Genomic DNA, 19,012 nt, shown 5'->3' with positions numbered 1-19,012 from the left:
CATGCACATGGCAGAGGATGGGGTGGATTTGGGCACGTGGCATGGGGCTGGCATTAGCAGAGCATGGGGTGGGATTGGGGCAGCTGGCATGAGCGTGGAATGGACATGAAGGACACAAACATGGCATGGGGCAGCCATGGGGTGGTTTTGGGTTCCTGGCACAGGAGCAGCATGGCCATGAAGGACAAGGAGGAGGGGTTGAGATCCTAGCACAGGCATGGCCATGCAGGGCAAGGGGTGGGGCTGGGCACCTGGCAGGGGTTGAGGCACATGGCCCGGGCAAGGCACGGGGCGGATTTTGGGTTCCTGGCACAGGCGCAGCGTGGCCATGCAGGGCATGGGGCGGTCCCGGGTGGGTTTGAGCCTTTGGCAGGGGCGGGCAGGCTGTGGGGGGCTCCCCGCGTGGGACCGCTTGGGCAGAGCCCGAGCCGGGTCAAGCTGCCCCCCGGGAGCCCGAGCCCAGGAAAACGCCGGCGGCGGGCGCGGAGCGGGGCCGCCCCTCCTCCGCGGCGGGTCCCGGGGCCGCAGGTGGAGGAGCCGGCGGCGGCCGCGGGAGCCATGGGAGGCGGCTCGGCGCTGCGGCTGCTGCTGCTGGGCTGCTGGGTGCTGAGCCTGGGCCAGATCCTGCTGCGCTGCGGCCGCCCGGGGCCCGAGCCGGGGCCCTTCACCATCATCACCATCCGGGGGGGGCCCGCCCCCGGCAGCGCCGCCCCCCGCCACGAGGGGACGGGAGCCGCGGCCGGGCACAGCCCGGGCTCCCTGCAGCGCTACCAGGATGAGAACGAGACCCTCGGACAGCCCGTAAGGAAATGCCCCCCCCCCCCCGCGTCCTACCCCCCCCCTAGCCCCGGGGTGTCTGGGGCTCCCCAGCTCTCCCGGGCCGGACGGCTTTGCCGCAAATGGGTCCGGTCGGGAGAGTTGGCAACCCTGGAGTCTAGCCTCCTTCACAAGCACTTAACTAGACGAACCTTCTCCTGCCTGGCTCTCCTCCTCCCCCCCCCCCCCGCCCCCTCCCCTCCTGCCTTTCTGCCCTTTTCTCTTCCTCCCCTGGATCGCAAAGAGCCTGTTTCCTTTTCCTGGCGCCCTTCCCCTGCCAGGCTCACGCTGGCCCCCCGGGGAGGGGGAGGGAGGGTGGCTGGCTGCTTTGGGGAGAGCTGCACGGGCCCCACTAAATCTCCTTCTCTTCTCTCCCTTTGCTTGCTGCTTCTGATGAACGGGATTCAGAGGTACCTGGGGAAGGGGCTGCATTTAATGCGGGGAAGGGCCCAAGCCAAAAGGAGTCAGGGGGTGATGGACTGGCACCGCTCCAGGGACCAGAGCTCCTATGCGAAGGGCTAGCTGCAATGGGACTGGTTAATGAGTGGCCTTGAGGTTAATCAGCCCCAGCCTGGATTTTATACTTCAGTGATTACTGGCATCTCCATGGGCAGCAGGGGAGGAAGGGGTTGGCTGGGAGTCTGTGCCGCTCTGTATCCTGGCCTTCTATTTGGGGGGTGGGCTTGGAATGGCCTCAACCTGAGGTCTGCTTCTGCAGCCCCCCGACCTGTGCAGAGATGTGTTTGCACGCTGGCCATGAGACTCGGATGAAATTGCAGCTGCCTTCAGGAAGGTTTGCTGGATGGGGCCGGGTGGATCCTTGCACATGTGCTGACTTACTTGCTGGCATTGCAGCAAGCAGGAACCAACCGCCAGGATGGAAAGACACGTTTGGGGCTGGTTTAGTTGCCTTCCGTAGGGGGGTCTGTGATCTGTCCTGGTTTGGTGCAAGGCCTCTTTCTGCTGAGACTAGGAATTTTGCTTCCTTTGTAACGGGCAGAGCTTCTCTATAATGAGGCTTATCAGGTTTGCTGCAGAGCTTCTGGCTGGAGGGTGCGTAGAGCCAAACGGGGAGGGGGGGTGCAAGTTTTCCATGATTCAAACTTTTCTGTTCCCTTGGGAACGAAGAAGGAATTTGCCTCTCCTCCTCCCCACACTCTGCTCCTCCAGGAAGCCCATCCCCTCCACCCTAGGAGGCCCGTATGCAGGAATTTCTGTGGGGGGTGCTTTTTTTGGTAAATGTGGACCACAAGGGTGTGAAATCAACCCTCGAGGTCCTCCAAGTAAGCAGGGAGATCAGCCCTAGCTTTCCCCTGGGTGAGCAGAGTATGGGGGAGAGAGGCTCAGGCAACCCACCGTTCCTGCCTTCCTCTGGTCTGCGGGAGCATGCTTGCTTGGGGGACCATGGAGGGTGCCTTTGCACCTTACCCCTCCCCCCCCCAGTCCAGACCTGCTAGAGTGAGCAGCCTGATCCATTCAGAGCGTGAAAGGCTGAGAAAAGTCACAGAAACCCAGAAATTGTCCATAAGGGGAAAAGGATTCTGAAAGAGTTCCAGCAGGTTAATTAGGGTGGAAATTCATGGGATGACTGCAGGGAGGGCAGAGTTGAAGCGACACAGCAGTCCTGACTCACACACACTCCCGGTCCACGGACCAATCTGCAGTCATGTGCACACACGCAATCTCACAATCCCATATTACCCACACCAGGCAACCGCTCCTGGAGACGTGCTAGCACTGTCTTCTGTTGAAGAGAGTAACACACACCCACACCTCTTGTTACACACAGGGTTCAACACACACACACCTTGTTAAACGTAGGGTCCAACACACATCCCCACACCCCTTGTTACACACAGGGTCCAACACACACACACACACACACCCCTTGTTACACACAGGGTCCCACACACACACACCTTGTTAAACATAGGGTCCAACACACATCCCCACACCCCTTGTACACACAGGATCCAACACACACACACACACACACACACACCCCTTGTTACACACAGGGTCCCACACACACACACCTTGTTAAACATAGGGTCCAACACACATCCCCACACCCCTTGTACACACAGGATCCAACACACACACACATACACACACACACCCCTTGTTACACACAGGGTCCCCCCCCCACACACACACCTTGTTATACATAGAGTCCAACACACACATCCCCACACACCTTGTTACACACAGGGTCCTCTGTTACAAGGGCTAGTCACACATACTTGGCCACTGGTGGCAGGGGACCCAGTGGGAGTAGAGGGATGAACCGGGTTGTTGCTGTGACTGGAAGGCTGGGGGAGGCTTTTTGTGTGGGTTTTGCAGCCTCTCCATCTGACTGTTCTTGTCTGCGTCATCCAGACATCTAAAACCACCAGCCGTGTCTGTACCAGTGCCGGCTGAGAGCTTCAGGCTAACTATCCGCGGGTTCAGACTGGTACTGTATCAACAGCAGCAGAGAGGGGATGGATAGGTTTCCGCTGCTAAAGCGACTGCCTCACCCCACAGCCCCTGCACTGGATGTGATGCCAGTTGAAGGCTTTTATTGAAGATTACTGTTAAACAAGACGAGGGGAATTAAACATAAAACAGCATTCAAGCCATGTCCAAGGTCTAACTTCCGCCTCAGTGAAGGAATTCAGAGTGGAGGCTGCTGTGTCCTGAGACACCCTGTTGTGCCTGGGTGTTCCAACATGTATGAACACATGCTGTTCTGAGATTTTGCACACCCTGGGCACGAGGGAGGGAGTGATATACACACAAAACCACAGTCACGTAGGACTTTGCAGCTGTCTCTGAGCCACACCTGGGCAACTCAGCACTTTGCAGGAGCATTGAAGATAGAATTCAACCCCTTCTGCGTCTAACGCCGATTGGGATTGGAGGATCTTCATTAATTGTTATCAGTATAGAGACTATGACACCGTTTAGTGTTTCTGATTTCAGCCAGTAGAGGGTGTCCAAACACTGTAGCCAGTTCATAATGCTACATGCAACCTCGCGTGTAATCCCAATAGATGCCGGCCGAAAGTTTCAAAGCTGCCACAGAGATTTGGCCGCCCGATTCTCGTTCAAATGAATGGCTTTGGAAAACACAGCCATTACTCCTACCTTGCATCCTGTATACTTGGTACCACCAGACACTTTGCATGTGAATCACAGGCTGAAGAGAAAAGGAAGGCGTGGTGCCAGATCAGAGCTGTGATCCACCAAATCTGGCACCGTGGTTCATCAGCGGGTGGAGCCTGAAAGGTTTCAAGTTTTGCCTTGTGCATGCAACTTCCCACTGATGTCACAGGGAGCGTTATCTGAGTAGAAAGTTAGCTGTAGACTTCAGGAGCTGCCCATTCTACAGAGAATTCCAGGTGAGAATGCTCCATGGCCTAGAGAATTCCTATTCCAGGTTTATGGATGGGGAAACCGAGGCACAGAGGAGCGGCACTGCCTTGCCCAGCATGCCAGTTGCATAGCGGTGCATAGACTGAGTCTGCTGATGCCCAGCCCTCTCACGCCATCCGGGCCCTGTGACGAGCTGTAAAGCTGTCCTTCCCCTTGTGCGCCCCGCCCAAGTCTTCACCTCAGCCACCCCCCTGTGGCAGGGCTTCCTGTGGCCCGCGTATGTGCTGCTAGCGGAAGCATTTCCCTTTGTTTTTAAATCCCAGAGTCGCTTTTGAGGGCGATTTTCAGAGAGGAGGAAGTGCCCTGGTATCTGCGGGGGAGGGGACAGCGTTCCGGAGAGGTGGTGCAATGCCATGACCTCTCCTTGGCTTCCTGAGTGATAGGCTAGGAGGGCTAAAAACAAGCCGGGGCCTTGCCCATGTGGGGGGAGGGGGGGTGCCTGTGCCTGTGTAAATGAAATGGGAACAGCCTCAGGTTCTTCCAAACCTTGGGCTCTTCCCGTTGCCAGGGTGGGAATTCTCCCTGCAGGTGCCATGTCCAACCTCCTCTGCTCTTCCCAGGGGGTCACCCATCCCCAGCAGCACACACTCCCCCCCACACAGCCAGGAATGTCACACCCAGGAGGGAGAACCCTTTTCTAGGACTCCGTTAGCCTCCAGTCCTGAGACCAAGAGCTTTCAGCCAGGCCTCCCAGCGTTAGGAGGTACATGTTCCCTGGCAGACACTGGACAAAGGCTCGGCAAGGTCACTTCATGTGCCACCAAAGAGGACAGTGACTTTCACGCACAGCTGCTTTTGCTTGTTATTAAACCAGCCACCTCAATAGCCTGTTCCTGTTCCCTGGAGCCGTTTAAGCCCCTTCCTTTAAGCCTGGCACCTTTTGAACTAACCAGGGCCGAATGCACCAAGCCCTGCCTAGCAGGAGCGCTGTGCAAAACACGCCCGCACCATGTGCCTGCCTGTGCGCACTGGGCATCTGGTTTGCAAGAGCAAGTGAGCGTGTGCGCCAAGGTGGGGGTGGGGGGTGCAGTTGCTGCGAAGCTGCGTTTGGCACTGCTCTTCCTTTGTGTGAGGCTTTGGAAACGTGGCCCTCGCTGTCGTGTTGTTAGCATCGGAGGGAGGGAAACCGAAAGCTGACACAGCTGGGGGCAGCTTCCAGAGGTCTCCACCCTCCAGTAACTTTGAAAGCTGTTTTGGAGACCGGCGGAGCTGAGATCAGCAAAGCAAGGGAAAAGGAAAGCGAGGGAATAAAAGTGAAGGTTGTTTTATGGGGGAGGAGGGTGGTATTTACGTGCTGCGTGCGCGCTCAATGCTGTACGCAGCCACTGTCTCAAACAAAATCCAGACACCAGAACTGATAGGGAGGAAGGGAGGGAAGAAGTCAGGATGCCTGGGTTCTATTCCTGGCTTGAGGCAGGAGTGCGATTTCGAGATTCGAGTAGAGGACTGAAGAGTCGGAGCTCCTGGCTCTGGGGGGAGCGTGATCCTAGTGAGGCGAGCGGGGCACTGCGTTGAGCTCTTCGTGGTTGTGGGGCAGATGGGACACAAAGGGGGCTCTGGAATCAGGGCGTATGGGTTTGTGTGCTAGGCTGCAGTTGGGTGTGTGTAGTAGAGGGGCCTTGGCCGGTACCATATGGGTTTTGCTTGTGTCGCTGAGTGGTGGGAAATGGCAGGGCTGACTCCAAGGTGGCTGCTGTGTCCAGTGAGGGGACATAAGACCAAAGATCCATCTGGCCCAGTGTCCTGTCTTTTGACAGGGGCCAATGCTAGATGCCCCAGAGGGAGTGACAGAACAGATAACCATCAAGTGAGCCCTCTCCTGTCATCCATTTCCAGCCTCTGACAAACAGAGGCTGGGGACACCATCCCTGCCCATCCTGGCTAATAGCCATGAATGGATCTCTCCTCCATGAATTGATCTAATTCTTTTTTGAACCCTGTTAAAGTCCTGATCTTCACAACATCCTCTGGCGAGGAGTTCCACAAGTTGACTGTGCGCCACATGAAGAAAAACTTCCTTTGGTTTGTTTTAAATCTGGTACAGCCCTGCTAGCCTCCTGCTGTCCACTGTGCTGCCCCAAGGTCTGTCTTGCCAGCAGAAGCCAGTGACAGCTGGGAGTGAGTAGGCGAAAGTGCTATGTCAATGGGTAGTCAGGGCCCAGACACAGAACTGGTAAATACCATTCTGGCTCTGGTTCCAGGCAGCTTGGGCAGGGCCTCCCATGAGGGAGAAAGGGACCGGGAACAACCTGATGAACATGTGGTGAGGGAGGGGCTGGGGACGTGTGGAGAGGGGGCCTTGGGGAGTCCTCAGAGAGGGAAGGGCAAAGATCTTCAGCCGGGGAGTAAATGCAACCCAAGGACAGCATTTTCCATCGGCCAGATTGTCGGAGTTATCAGCGGTGGCAGAAGCTCTGTGCTTCCTGTCTCTGCGCGGAATGCTGGCTCCTCGGGGAAGGGATTAAGGGGATTATATTATTATTTGTTATCACGGAGGGGGGAGAAAAAAGGAGAAACCTCCATTGCTGGGAATTCAGCCTAATCAGAGCGGAGATTAGCCTCCCCCCAGCTCATTTGGCAGCCCGGGCGGCTCCAGCAGGCAGTGCTCAGTGTCCAGCCCCCAGCCCCCCCCCGGCTGCGGGGGGAGGTTCCAGCCGGCGGGTCGGTGCCCCTCTCGCCTGCCGAGCGCTCAGGTGCCCCTCTCCTGCCCTTTGATCCCAAAGGCTGCTGAGCTCGGCTGGGCCCAGCCCCTTTGTGTCTAGAGAATCAAAGGGAGATATTAGCCCCATGAATCACAGCCTCCCTTCAGGGGACCCAGGGCACTTCCTGTCCAGCCAAACGGGGACCGGTGGAGTCCTAAAGGGCCTGCGGTGCCAGGCCAGGTCGCTGCTGCTCTGCTACCTGCCCCCAGCAGTCTGGGGTGCCCCCATCCCACCTCTCCTACGCTACATCCCCCAGCAGTGCCCCCCCACCTCTCTGACCCCCAGCAGTGTCCCCCCCACCTCTCCTACGCTACATCCCCCAGCAGTGCCCCACCCCAATGTCTCCTACGCTACATCCCCCAGCAGTGCCCCACCCCCCCTCTCCTACGCTACATCCCCCAGCAGTGTCCCACCCCCCCTCTCCTACGCTACATCCCCCCAGCAGTGCCCCACCCCCACCTCTCCTACGCTACATCCCCCCAGCAGTGCCCCGCCCCCACCTCTCCTACGCTACATCCCCCAGCAGTGCCCCACCCCAATGTCTCCTACGCTACATCCCCCCAGCAGTGCCCCACCCCCACCTCTCCTATGCTACATCCCCCCAGCAGTGCCCCCACCTCTGCTACCTCCTCCCACCTGCTCCTGGGGTGCCCGCATCCCCACCTCTCCTATGCTACCTCTCCCCAGCGGTGCCGCACCCTCACCTCCTCCTCCCCACCAGCCCCCAGAGGTGCCCCCATCTCCATCTCTCCTCCATCACCCCCACTCTACCCCTCACTTTTCTGTTCCCCGACCCCGAGCATTCCACCATCTTCACCCTTCCCCGATACCCACCTCTCTCTTCCAGCCCCGCACCAGGACGCACACCTCCTTCTCAACATCAGCCCCTCACCCCAACCCCCCCAGCACCACACTCCTACTTACCACCTCCCGGAGCCCCCCTCGCCCCGAGGCGGATGAGGATCAGGTCTGCCAGGCAGTACCACCCTGGGGAACTGGCAGCTCTTTGAGGGATTGCTGGGAGGGCAGAGCCATGAGCAAGGGACCCCCCACCCCAGTTAAAGCCAAGAGTCCTTTGTGCCTCATAACAGTGGGACTGACTCTGCGGGTCCTACCGCTGCAGAGGGAGGCTGGGCCAACCTGAGAGCTGGATGCAGCTTGCTTGGGCTGTGGGGCCCTAGGTGGTCATTAGTTTGCCTGTGCTTGAGGCTGGCTCTGGCCATAATTAACGGCCTGTCTGTCCAGGAGCTGCCGCAGGAAGCTCTGGGCTGTTTGCAGGCCTATTGCTGATCATGCTGATAAGGCAGAGCCATTTTCCTGCTGTAGCTGACTTTCCCTCAGAGCCTCCTGCCTGCGGAAAGGGGGCCATTGTCTCCCCCGCATTGCACCTCTCCACCCATGCTGGGAGGGAGAGAGCTTCAGGGCTTGTTCAGGAGACAGTGTTCCCTAGGAGTCGGAGATGGCTGGCGGGGGGAGGGGGTCTATGCCAGGCTCTGCCACCGACTTGTGAGGTGACCTTAGGGCAATTTATTCCCCTTCTCTGGGTCTTGGTTTCTCCACTTTGAAAATGGGGATAATGAGAACTCGGGGGGGGGGGGGAGACATGGTTAAGTAAAGTTTGTAAACAGTGTGGTGTCCCTCAGGTGAGAGACACTAGAAATGCAAAGTCTCTCCAGTTAGCAGCAAAGGTCAGTCTGCCCCAGCAGCGCTGCGGATAGAGATCCAACAGGAACGCCCCCATGCAGTGGGGTACCCTGGCCAGCTGCAGCAATGTCTCCTGACACTGTCCTCCGCCCCGGTGGCATGATTAGTGATGGTGCTGCTACTGCTGTGAACTCTGGAGCCTCTCTCTCTCTCGGGGGGGGGGGAGGGTCCGTGGTTGGAGCCCATTGTCTTGTTCCTGCTCATTGCAGCATATGTGCCAGCCCCTCAGGTGGGCAGGGGGGTCTGGGTGTTTCCCCTAAGCTGTGCACTGCACTCCTACTGGCAGGTGAGGTGGGAGCTCTCATGTCGGCAGAGCTCTCCTGTGGCCCGGGTTGGCTATTGCTACCACGTGGAAAATATTCCACTGCCAGTCCCAAGCCATTGATGTAAACGGGAATTTTGCCACTGCTTTCAGTGGGAGCATGGCTTGGGCCCTATGTGCCCATTTGGCCTCCAGTGCAGGAGGTGGTAGGATCCAGCCCTGATTATAAAAGGATTGCTTCATCCCCTGGCAAAGGGCAGCCAGGTCTGGGGTAGAGTGCAGCAGCCAATTCTCCTCCAGCAGGACCACACAAGGACATTGTAGCAAGGAAAGATTAAAATATCCTCTCCAGGTAAAACGGCAGGGAGATTTTTAGGCAGGTGAAGTGCAGTTACCTGAGTTGGAGTATGGCCGGGACACAGGGTGGCTTCACGCCCTTCTTCCGTGACATGTGTCTGAAGAGCTTATAGTGTCTTGAGCCTCCAGGGCCTCAGCGCCACTCTTCAGCCACCAGAAATGTCCCATCCAGCAGCACAGAACCTGCTAGTACTGCCTGGGTCAATTGGATTCATTCTGACTCAGAGGAGAGAGCGCCCCCTAATGGCTTACTGACCCCTTACAGCACTGCACCCCCCAGCACTGCACTGGGGCATTAGACTCTGCAGTGACTCCTAGGAGAGAGCGCCCCCTAATGGCTTATCTACCCATTGCTCCCTGCAGCACAGCACCCCCTAGCACTACACTGGGGTGAGCAGTGATTCCTAGGAGAGAGCGCCCCCTAATGGCTTATCTATCTATTGCTCCCTGCAGCACAGCGCCCCCTAGCACTACACTGGGGTCAGCAGTGATTCCTAGGAGAGAGCGCCCCCTAATGGCTTATCTACCTATTGCTCCCTGCAGCACAGCGCCCCCTAGCACTACACTGGGGTCAGCAGTGATTCCTAGGACAGAGCGCCCCCTAATGGCTTATCTACCCATTGCTCCCTGCAGCACAGCGCCCCCTAGCACTACACTGGGGTCAGCAGTGATTCCTAGGACAGAGCGCCCCCTAATGGCTTATCTACCCATTGCTCCCTGCAGCACAGCGCCCCCTAGCACTGCACTGGGGTCAGCAGTGATTCCTAGGACAGAGCGCCCCCTAATGGCTTAACTACCCATTGCTCCCTGCAGCCCAGTGGGGTCAGCAGTGACCCAGAGTAGAGGACTGCAGCCCCTTGGCTGTCCTTGGAGGTTTCCCCTCTGCGTGCTGCCCAGCCTTGTGCAGCTGATAAAAGCACAGCCCGGAGCATTAGCACTTCAGCAGCGGACGTCCTCTGGCTGTCCGGGCGCTGGGGTGCTGCCGTGCTGAGCCTGTTTCTGGGCTATTAAACCCTTCAGTGCCTTGGCAGCTTCCTCCAACACATCTGAATCTTCTTAGACACTCAGGAGCTGAGGCTGGTTCGTTTCCCAGCATGCCTCAGCACTCCCAGCACTGGACTCATTGTGCATTTTATCTCTGTGACCTCAGAAAACCCAGCAGCATGTGGCCCTGCAGCCCTGGGCTGATGGCAGCGAGTCCCTCCAAAGCGAAGCCCAGCGGTTCCTTGCGTACATCAGCACCCCCCAGGTAGGCCCCGGAGTGCAACCCACCGTCCCCATGCCTGCCCCTGGTTACACAACACAGCCCAGAGGTGAGAATCAGAGTGCGTGGGGAGGGGGAGGAGAGGGAGGAGAACGGACAGCCCCTGCCTGGGAAAGAGCCTGGATTTCAGCCAGGTAAGATGCTTGTCTGGAGAGGCAGTGCCCTGCATCGGAGTTCTGCCTCTCCCCAACTGCTGCCTCCCCCAACGTCCAGTGGCTGCTCTGCTCTTTCCTTTTCCGCCCTCATTTCTGGCGCCTGCCGACTGGGTTCCAGCTTGCCTATAGGCGAGAGGAGCGGCCCAGTGGCTTGCAGAAGGGCAGGATCTGCGGGGTGTGGAAGATAAAATCCCATTCTGCATCCAGAGTCCCATCCCCTGGCAGTGGTGAGTGCCTGGTGAGGTCTGGAGGTGGTACAGAGGTAGGACAGGAAGGAGGCCTAGGCAGGGGGAAAGGGGGATTACTGTGATGCCGTTAGGGACTGGGAGGAATCACTGGGGGGGGGGGGGGAGGAAGGGGCATTCATGGGTCTGGAGGATCCTGAACTGCTGGGGGGGGGGGGGGCTGGGCTGGCTTGTTGGCAAAGAAACGAAGCAGCAGGTACGGGGAGTGGGGTGGGGGAAGAACTGCCTCTGTCTACTGGCTGATGAGCAGTGGCTGCCACCAGCCCAAGCAGGGGATGGCAGCTGAGTTGTGATCGGGATGACGGGAAAACAAAGCTTCCGAGGGCCAAATGCCTCCCAAGTCCCTGGTGACGAACTCAATCCACTCCTGCAGCAAAGGGGCTGATTTTGTTCTCCCTTCCTCTGCAGCTGCCTTGCTCCAGAGCTCTGAGTCGAGTGGGGGTCCAGACGTTCGCAGCCAGCCCTGCCGGGGCGTGGGGCGTGTGCCTAGATCACATGCCTGCTGCTTGGCTGAAGCTGCCGCAGGAGAAGTGCCTGGTTTATACCTTCAGGTGAGCACTGTGGATGGGCTTCCCAGGGGTGGAGAGACAGAGACGGGAAGGGCGGCTGAGGAAGGATCAGTCTGGGGGCAGGACTGATACTTACTCCACTGGAGGGCTGGTCACCATAGTTTGGATTTGGAGTTTTTCATTTTGACATTTTTTTGTGGAGAATTCACATTTCATCCAACCCCCCCCACCCCTGTTTGTTTTTTCCCGTCTGACGCTTTTCAGTGTTTGAAAAATTTCATCCAAGTTCTGAAAAAAGCTACAGAAATGTTCAGAAAGGGGTCTCAGGCTGTTTTCCCAATCGGCTCTGCTCTGTGACCCTGCTCACCTGTGGAGGGCCTCAGGAAGCCTGAGGCGGTACAGAGGTAGGACAGGAAGGAGGTCTAGGCAGGGGAAAACCTTCCAGAAGATATAAATCTTCCCTCGCTGTCCTGGGTCCCTCGGGACAGAGGCCTCCTGAGCGAACCTTCTGTCTTAGGCTGCTTTTCTAGACCTAGGTGTTGGTTATGGCAACAGTTTTATGAGCCTGAACCAAGCAAAGGCCCCGGGCGTCAAAGAACAGTGATGGCACAGCTGGCTGCCAGGCAAGCTTTTCTGTACATTGTACCCACCAAATGTGCTCATCCCAGCTCCGGCTGGACTCCTCTGCAGGCGTGGGAGACTAATTCGGCTTCATTGGCCTGCTCAGCCCTGGCCTGGTTCACACAGCCAACAGAAGGGCTGATTGTGGTGGGGATATTGTGTGTGCTGGAAACTTCTCTACCGGGATTTGCCAGGCCAGATCAGACCTGCACTAAATAAGCATCCCATCTCCAGTAGTGGCCAGAACCAGATCCATCAGAGGAAGGAGCAGCTCCCACGGTACACATGGAAAAGGATCAGCGAGCATCCCATTTCACACAGGCCAGTGCCCAGCCTGAAGATAGTGACTTTTCAGCTGCTAGTTACCTGGGACTGGCCACCAAGAGGTTAATAGCCCCATGAGTCATCACCAGTCCTGGGAGCTGTCCACTTCCCTGTCTGCAAGTCTGTTATGTGCACATGAGTCAGATGCTGCGGTGAACACCATCCGCTTGGCTCTTGGGTGCATTCTGGCAGCCTGAGTCATGACTAGCCACAGGGCCTGGAGCCAACACTGTCACCATGCCCCAAAGGCCTGCGTGGAACTCCTTGTCTCCAGGCTTCATTCCCATCTAACTTGAGTAGCTTGGGCAGGTTGCAGCTGCAGATGAGGAAGAAGCTGCTCTAGTCCGTGTCCACCTGAGTAGCTGTGACCAACGACTGTTGCTGACTTGGAGTTCCCAGGCCTGCTGGGATAGTGTTTGAGCTGGTATCTGAACCTGAGACCTGTAAAACAGAGGCTTTGAATCCACAGCAGCGCACAACACAGTGACGGGGTGCCATGCTGGTACAAACAGTGCTCTGGACCTCCCTTCCCACCCTTAACTGGGCCAGGTACTCTGATGTAACCTGCTTTCCCTTTCTCTGGTCCATCAGCCCCTCGCAGCGCCCCCTACAACGGGGCACCCCAGGCGGTAGCCCTGTCAGCCCGTAGCGTGGGCCAGCTTTGCTGGAAGGGCATAACAAGTGGGGGTCCACAGGGATCAGTTTCTCTTCAATGTCTTCACCTGTGATTTAGATAATGGCACAGAGAGTACATTTATAAAGTCTGAGGATGAAACCAAGCTGGGAGGGGTTGCATGGAGGATAGGGTCATAATTCAAAATGATCTGAAATGGTCTGAGTAAATGGGATGAAGTTCAGTAAGGACAAATGCAAAGTACTCAAAGTACTCCACTTAGGGAGGAACAGTCAGTTTCACATTTACAAAATGGGAAGTGACTGTCTAGATAGGTGTACTGCAGAAAGGGATCTCGGGGTCATAGTAGGCCACAAGCTAAATATGAGTCAACAGTGTGACACTGTTGCCAAAAAAAAAAAAAAAAAAAACCCAACCCTCAAACATTATGGGATGCAGTAACAGGAGTGTTGTAAGCAGGATACAAGAAATTATTCTTCCGCTCAACTCTGTGCTGATTAGGCCTCAATTGGAGTCTTGTGTCCAGTTCTGGGCACCACATTTCAGGAAAGTTGTGGAGGAATTGGATAAGGGCCAGAGAAGAGCAACAAAATGATTAAAGGTCTAGAAACATGACCTGTGAGGGAAGACTGAAAGAATTGGGCTTGTTTAGTTTGGAAAAGAGAAGACTGAGAGGGGACATGGAAGCAGCTTTCAAGTACCTAAAAGTAACAAGATGAACAGGAAAAAAAAACCATTCTCTTTGACCTCTGATGACAGGACAAGAAACAATGGGTTTAAATTGCAGCAGGGCAGGTTTAGGTTGGACGTTAGGAAAAACTTCCTAACTGGAATAAATTGCTTAGGGAGGTTGTGGAATCTCTGTCATTGGAGATATTTAAGAGCAGGTTAGTTAAACATCTCTCAGGGAAGACTTAGATCAGGGGCGGGCAAATACCAGTCCACGGGCCAGATCCTGTCTGCCAGATTTAGCCCCTGGCGGGCACCCACATCACCATATTTACCTGTGCGTCCACAGGTATGGGGTATCACAGCTCCTATTGGCCGCAGATCACCATTCCCTGACAATGGGAGCTGCCATCACCTATACCTGTGGAAGTGCAGGTAAATATAGTGGCAGCAATCCACCAGGGCTAACCGTGGTGAACTGCTGCCATTTTATTGTCCGCCCCTGATCTGGATGGTGGTTGGTCCTGCCATGAGTTCTGAGGCCTGGACCTGATGACCTCTTGATGTCCCTTCCAGTTCTAGTGTTCTGTGATCCTGTGCACAGTAGGCACTGACTGGTTCAGTTAAGAACTTAACTTGCTAAACTGGTATGGTTTCTGGGAATCACTGCTGTACACGATTTCACACCAGCATGTGCCGACCAGGGCAAAAGTTGTGGAAAGCCTGTAAGATTTGCTGTCTGCTGCAAATCCTTTTGCTTCTTCAGATTTGTCCCCTTTGCAAGTCCCTTTAGCTACCCCATTTGCAATGTGCAGTGACACGTTGCATCTGAAGAGCAAAACAAAGGGTAAAGAAGACACGCCCACTTGGAACTGCAACTACAGGGCTGGGAGCAAAGTCAGACCGAGTGCCTTTGCATCCGTTTGCATAACATTACCCATCTTGCTTTGCCTTGCAGCCGTGTATGCTGCAGGTCAGCCTAACTTTGCGGAGTGCTTCTCTCCCGTCCTTCATTTGTAGCATGGTCAAAAGGAGCCTCGAGTTCAGCCAGCGGATGAGCGAAATGAGGTGCCAGGTGCACAGCTTTGGCCAGACCCCCTACACGCAGACAGACTGGCATAAAGGACAGGTGCAGCATCATCCGTTGTGGCTGGACTGGCACGAGCAACGCCCAGCTGCCTCCTCGCAGAGATGGAGGAGCCCTTCCAAGAGGTTAAATCAGATTATGCGGGATTTTGGCCACAAGAAGGTAATGGCATCTGATAACACAGCCCCTCCATTCCTGCATGCCCCCCATCACCATCCGCCCATTAGATGTCTTAGACCGAGACACTCTATTGGATTGTGTAGAGGCTACCCCCTCACTTACGACCTAATTGGTCCCTGGAGAACCATCATAAGTCGAGCTGTCGTAAGTCGAACCCTTATTTCCCATAGGCACAATGTTATAAATGGAGGTTCCATTCCTGGAAACCCATTTCATACCCTAAAAATACAACCAGGCGGGGCGCTACTGTAACAGAGTCAGCCACAGCTCCCAGCCCCGCCCACTGCGATTCCCATGAGGCCATGCGGTGGGAGAAACAGCCGCCCACTTTGCCTCCTGGGAGTTGTAGTCTCCAGCGTGCCAAGGCCACACTGGGCCGGAGCAGGGCGGTTGCTAGGGACTGGCCGTGCAAATGTCCCAGGCCTGCAGTGGTGCTGATCAGGGCCCGGGCAAGGCCCCAGCCTGACGGGGTGCCAGTTCACACCGCCCACTGCTGGCTGGCACGGGTACTGATGCATAGAGTCTGCATCATACGCCGTCGTAAATGCAGGGGGTCGTAAGTTGGGTGGTCGTAAATCGGGGGTCGCCTATAATCCGGAGGGTTTCAAAGAGCTCTCCATGGATAAAATCCAGTCCCCTCTCTGCACCTCAAGTGACTACTTCATGTCTTCCTTGGTGTAAACCCATCCACAAGCCATTCTGAGGAAGGTACCAAAACGGGAAGGGATGCAAATATGCAAGAGGATAGAATTGATGTACAAGGTGACCTGAGGAGAGCTTAGAGCTAGACTTTTCAAAGAACCAGGTGCCCAATGCCCCTTGAATTTTCATGGCGTTTGGGAGCCCAGTTCCTCTGAACATTCCAGCAACAGGGCTGGAAGTGAAGAGCCTAAATTCCTTTTTGGATCTGATCCTTTGTGCCTAGTAAATGCTGAGAACACGAGAACAGCCATACTGGGTCAGACCAAAGATCCATGTAGCTTGCTCCCAGGGAGCAGAAATCCACAGCACGGAGATAAAATAGGGGGGTGTTACCAACAAGTCCACCTCTGCCACATTTAGCTGAATTTACTTCCATCTTGTCCTTTTGCCGCCCACTGGCATTCCTGGGCTCTCCGGCTGCCATCAGGAAAGCGAAGGGTCCAGCTGGGAGCCTGGGAGGGGAGGCGTCCATGAGCAGAATTTGCTTTGAAGGGCCACGTGAAGAAGGCTGAGCCTCTCTGCTCTAATCCATCCCTTTGCTAACCCGCCGCTGGGAGGCCTCTCAGAACAACTGCACGCTGGGGCTGAGCGGAAGACAATAGGAGCTTTGGCTCAGGCCTCTGGCTGCACACAGACCCGTTCTCCAGCCTGCTAACCCCTTGGCTCTCGGAAACAGCCTTGAACCAGGATGTTGGCAGCGCTTGGCTCAGAGCAGCCGGGCTCGTTTTTTCACCCCTCCCAGGCATGTCCAGGTGTTTCGTTTTCAGACGTATTGGCCAGCCCTAGCCTAGCCCCGTCTCGTGGCGGCCTCAGTCCCGGGGCAGCGCTCACTAGAGGAGTTGAGTTTACTTGTTCTTTTTCTCTGGAGTAGATCGACGTGTTGGAGGCGGACTGGGCCAGTGCCGAGTGGAAGATTTTGGAGAGCATCCTTGTGGACGGCACCGTGGCCACAGTGCACCAGCTGATCCTCGCCCTCCACCTCCACTGGCCCGGCTTTGAGGTCAGCGGGAGCGAGGCAGCTGTGGTGCGGTACTGGTACAGCCTGCTGAAGGCACTGGAGGAGAGAGGGTTCCGGCTGTTCCATAGCTTCAAGGACCTGCGCAAGCCGCAGCTCTTCCTGCATAAAACACTTTTCAATGCCAGCAGCTCCTACACCCTGAGCTGGGTCAACACCTACTGGAGGTACTGACAGGGGGCATGCAGGGTTGAGTGAATGGGCCTTTGGGAGGGTAGGGCTGGGTGTTTTCAAACCTGGCTCCTGGCCGAGCTTGGAGTGGGGGTGCTTGGTAGGTCCCAACTCCTGGCGGTATTTGTATTCCTGGTGCCTCGGGATGGGGAATGCAGCCAAGTGAGGGCTGAAGACGAACCCAGAAAGCGCTAAGGGAGGCCCAAAGCCGGTGACTCTAAGGCTGCTCAGATGGATGCCGCAACAGGGACAAAAAACCACTCCCGGAGACTCAAAGGCGCCGACGAACCAAATACCTCGTCCCACAGGCCCAACTACTGCTCTGGCTGGGAGCACTCGCAAGAACCGGCGTGTCCGGCTCATGTCTCCCTGATGAAGCAAGGAGCGTGTTGGATCCTGGCAGCGCAGATAATAAGAAGCTGAGCTGATGCCTCATGGGAGGAGGTAGAGCAGTGCTTCCGGCTGCTGTTTTCATTATCTCCCTGCACCCTTCCCGCTCCCTGAAGCCTCAGGAAAGGCCGCAGCCGGCCCAGGAAGGAAGGGAGATGAGCTGCCAATGCTCTGTTGTTGGGGGAGCCGTTCTAACCTGGAGGCATGGAGCACACTTGCCAACTGGAAGCAAAAGGCAGGGAATCGGCAACTGTTGCCGGGACCGGCAGCCTGTCTGCCTGATGCTGCTCAGATCAGCTGGGATTTTCAGAATAAAGAATAAAGGCATCGGTGCCCGATTCACATTCGGATTCAGTTGGACCTGAGCACCTCTGTCCTGACAGCGCCTTCCGTACTTGCAGCAGAGTGACGTAGTGCTTCTGGCCCCGTAGGCCTGCTTCGCCCACGTGCTGTCCCCAAAGCTGAGCTGGAGAACCCAGGAGAGCTGGCTCTCTCCTGAGACAGCTGTTCCTCCTGCTGGGGTTAGGCTGTCCTGATGGCATTGCCCATCTCCAGAGCCAGGGAGTGCACATTTGTAAATGGCTTTTAAAAACGGGGGGGGAGGCGGGAAGGGGGGAGGCTGAGGCTATTTAGATTTTTGGATTCACTGGAGTAAAGTTCAGGTTCATATTCTGGACAAAGGTTTGGGGCAGTTTGCATCCACTTACTTTGTTTCACTCCTCCCTGGGCTCTGCCCACTAGCAGCAAATGGCTCTATAAATGACTTTAGAGCTGTTTCTGCCTGCATCCTCTCCTGGTGGACAACACTGTTTTCTTTAGTCATTTATTTACCCTTTATTGCTATTGTTTTTTGCAACTGCAAACTCTGCTGGAGTGCACCAAACTCTTTAGATCTCGGCTGGCAGTAGCGATCCGCCTAATCATAGTCATTATCTGGTAGCAGGTAATGGGCATCTTTCCCATGCTAATTTCGGAACAGAATAGATGAGAGCAGGGCACTTCTGGGAAGGGAGCATGCTCTTAGCCCCCGCTGCGGTTGGAATTCACTGTGTTTTTCCCAGGAAGTTGTGTGCAGCCGAGTTCCTGCTTTGAGCTCTGACTTTCTAGCAGTTCCCCAGTGTGTGTGTGTGTGTGTGTGTGTGTGTGTGTGTGTGTGTGTGTGTGTGTGTGTGTGTGTGTGTGTGTGTGTGTGGGGCTCTGACTTTCCTGCTGCAGTAGCAGTTCCCCAGTGTGTGTGTGTGTGTGTGTGTGTGTGACTATAACTTCAGGAAACCCAGGCACTTGGGTCACCATAACCTCTCAGGAGGCTTGGCTGATTTAGTCAGCACCAACCTCAAAATCTGCTGTCAAATAAGCAAGCCCAGGTGACCCTAAGGGCTGGACGATTGTGTGTGTCCACCGCAGAAAGGAGGAGAGAACAAAATTCACCAGAGAGCCATGAACTGCACAAATTTTGCCCTGCCCAGCAATGCAGCACCCTGCCAAGGACACCATGGGACTCTGTGGACAGAGTCCTTATCACTGTTATAACAAAAAACCCTTGAGAATGTTTTCTTGGTTGGTCTTAAGAGTAAGACATCCATATGGCTGTTCTGAGACTCCGGTAACTTGCTACACTAGTCCCCATGTTGAACACGCAGGGCCAAGTTCTGTTTGCCTCTTTATTAGCAATGCAGACAGGGACAGCTTTCTCCCTTGCTTCAGGAGCAAATTGTCTGGGAGGAAAGAGACAGCTTTTCCTGTGGTGAGCAAGTTCCCATTTCCTCTGCGTGTGCAGGAGAGGGTGTA

The 19,012-nt window shown here is 55.9% G+C and overlaps 1 protein-coding gene across 1 annotated transcript; it reads left to right on the top strand.

Annotated features, from left to right (window-relative positions):
- The first annotated feature begins 251 nt into the window (after nucleotides 1–251).
- LOC102457339 (putative methyltransferase-like protein 24) lies at nucleotides 252–17,574 on the top strand. The gene is made up of 5 exons (XM_075908741.1): nucleotides 252–801; nucleotides 10,409–10,507; nucleotides 11,331–11,473; nucleotides 14,700–14,928; nucleotides 16,520–17,574. Exons 1-5 carry the CDS (start codon nucleotides 271–273, stop codon nucleotides 16,835–16,837), a joined length of 1,320 nt encoding a protein of 439 aa, XP_075764856.1. The 5' UTR covers nucleotides 252–270; the 3' UTR covers nucleotides 16,838–17,574.
- Nucleotides 17,575–19,012: the final 1,438 nt, after the last annotated feature.

The sequence above is a fragment of the Pelodiscus sinensis genome, chromosome 25 (assembly GCF_049634645.1).
Source record: "Pelodiscus sinensis isolate JC-2024 chromosome 25, ASM4963464v1, whole genome shotgun sequence".
Classification (NCBI taxonomy): Eukaryota; Metazoa; Chordata; order Testudines; family Trionychidae; genus Pelodiscus; species Pelodiscus sinensis.
This window is presented reverse-complemented; position numbering and strand designations above follow the sequence as displayed.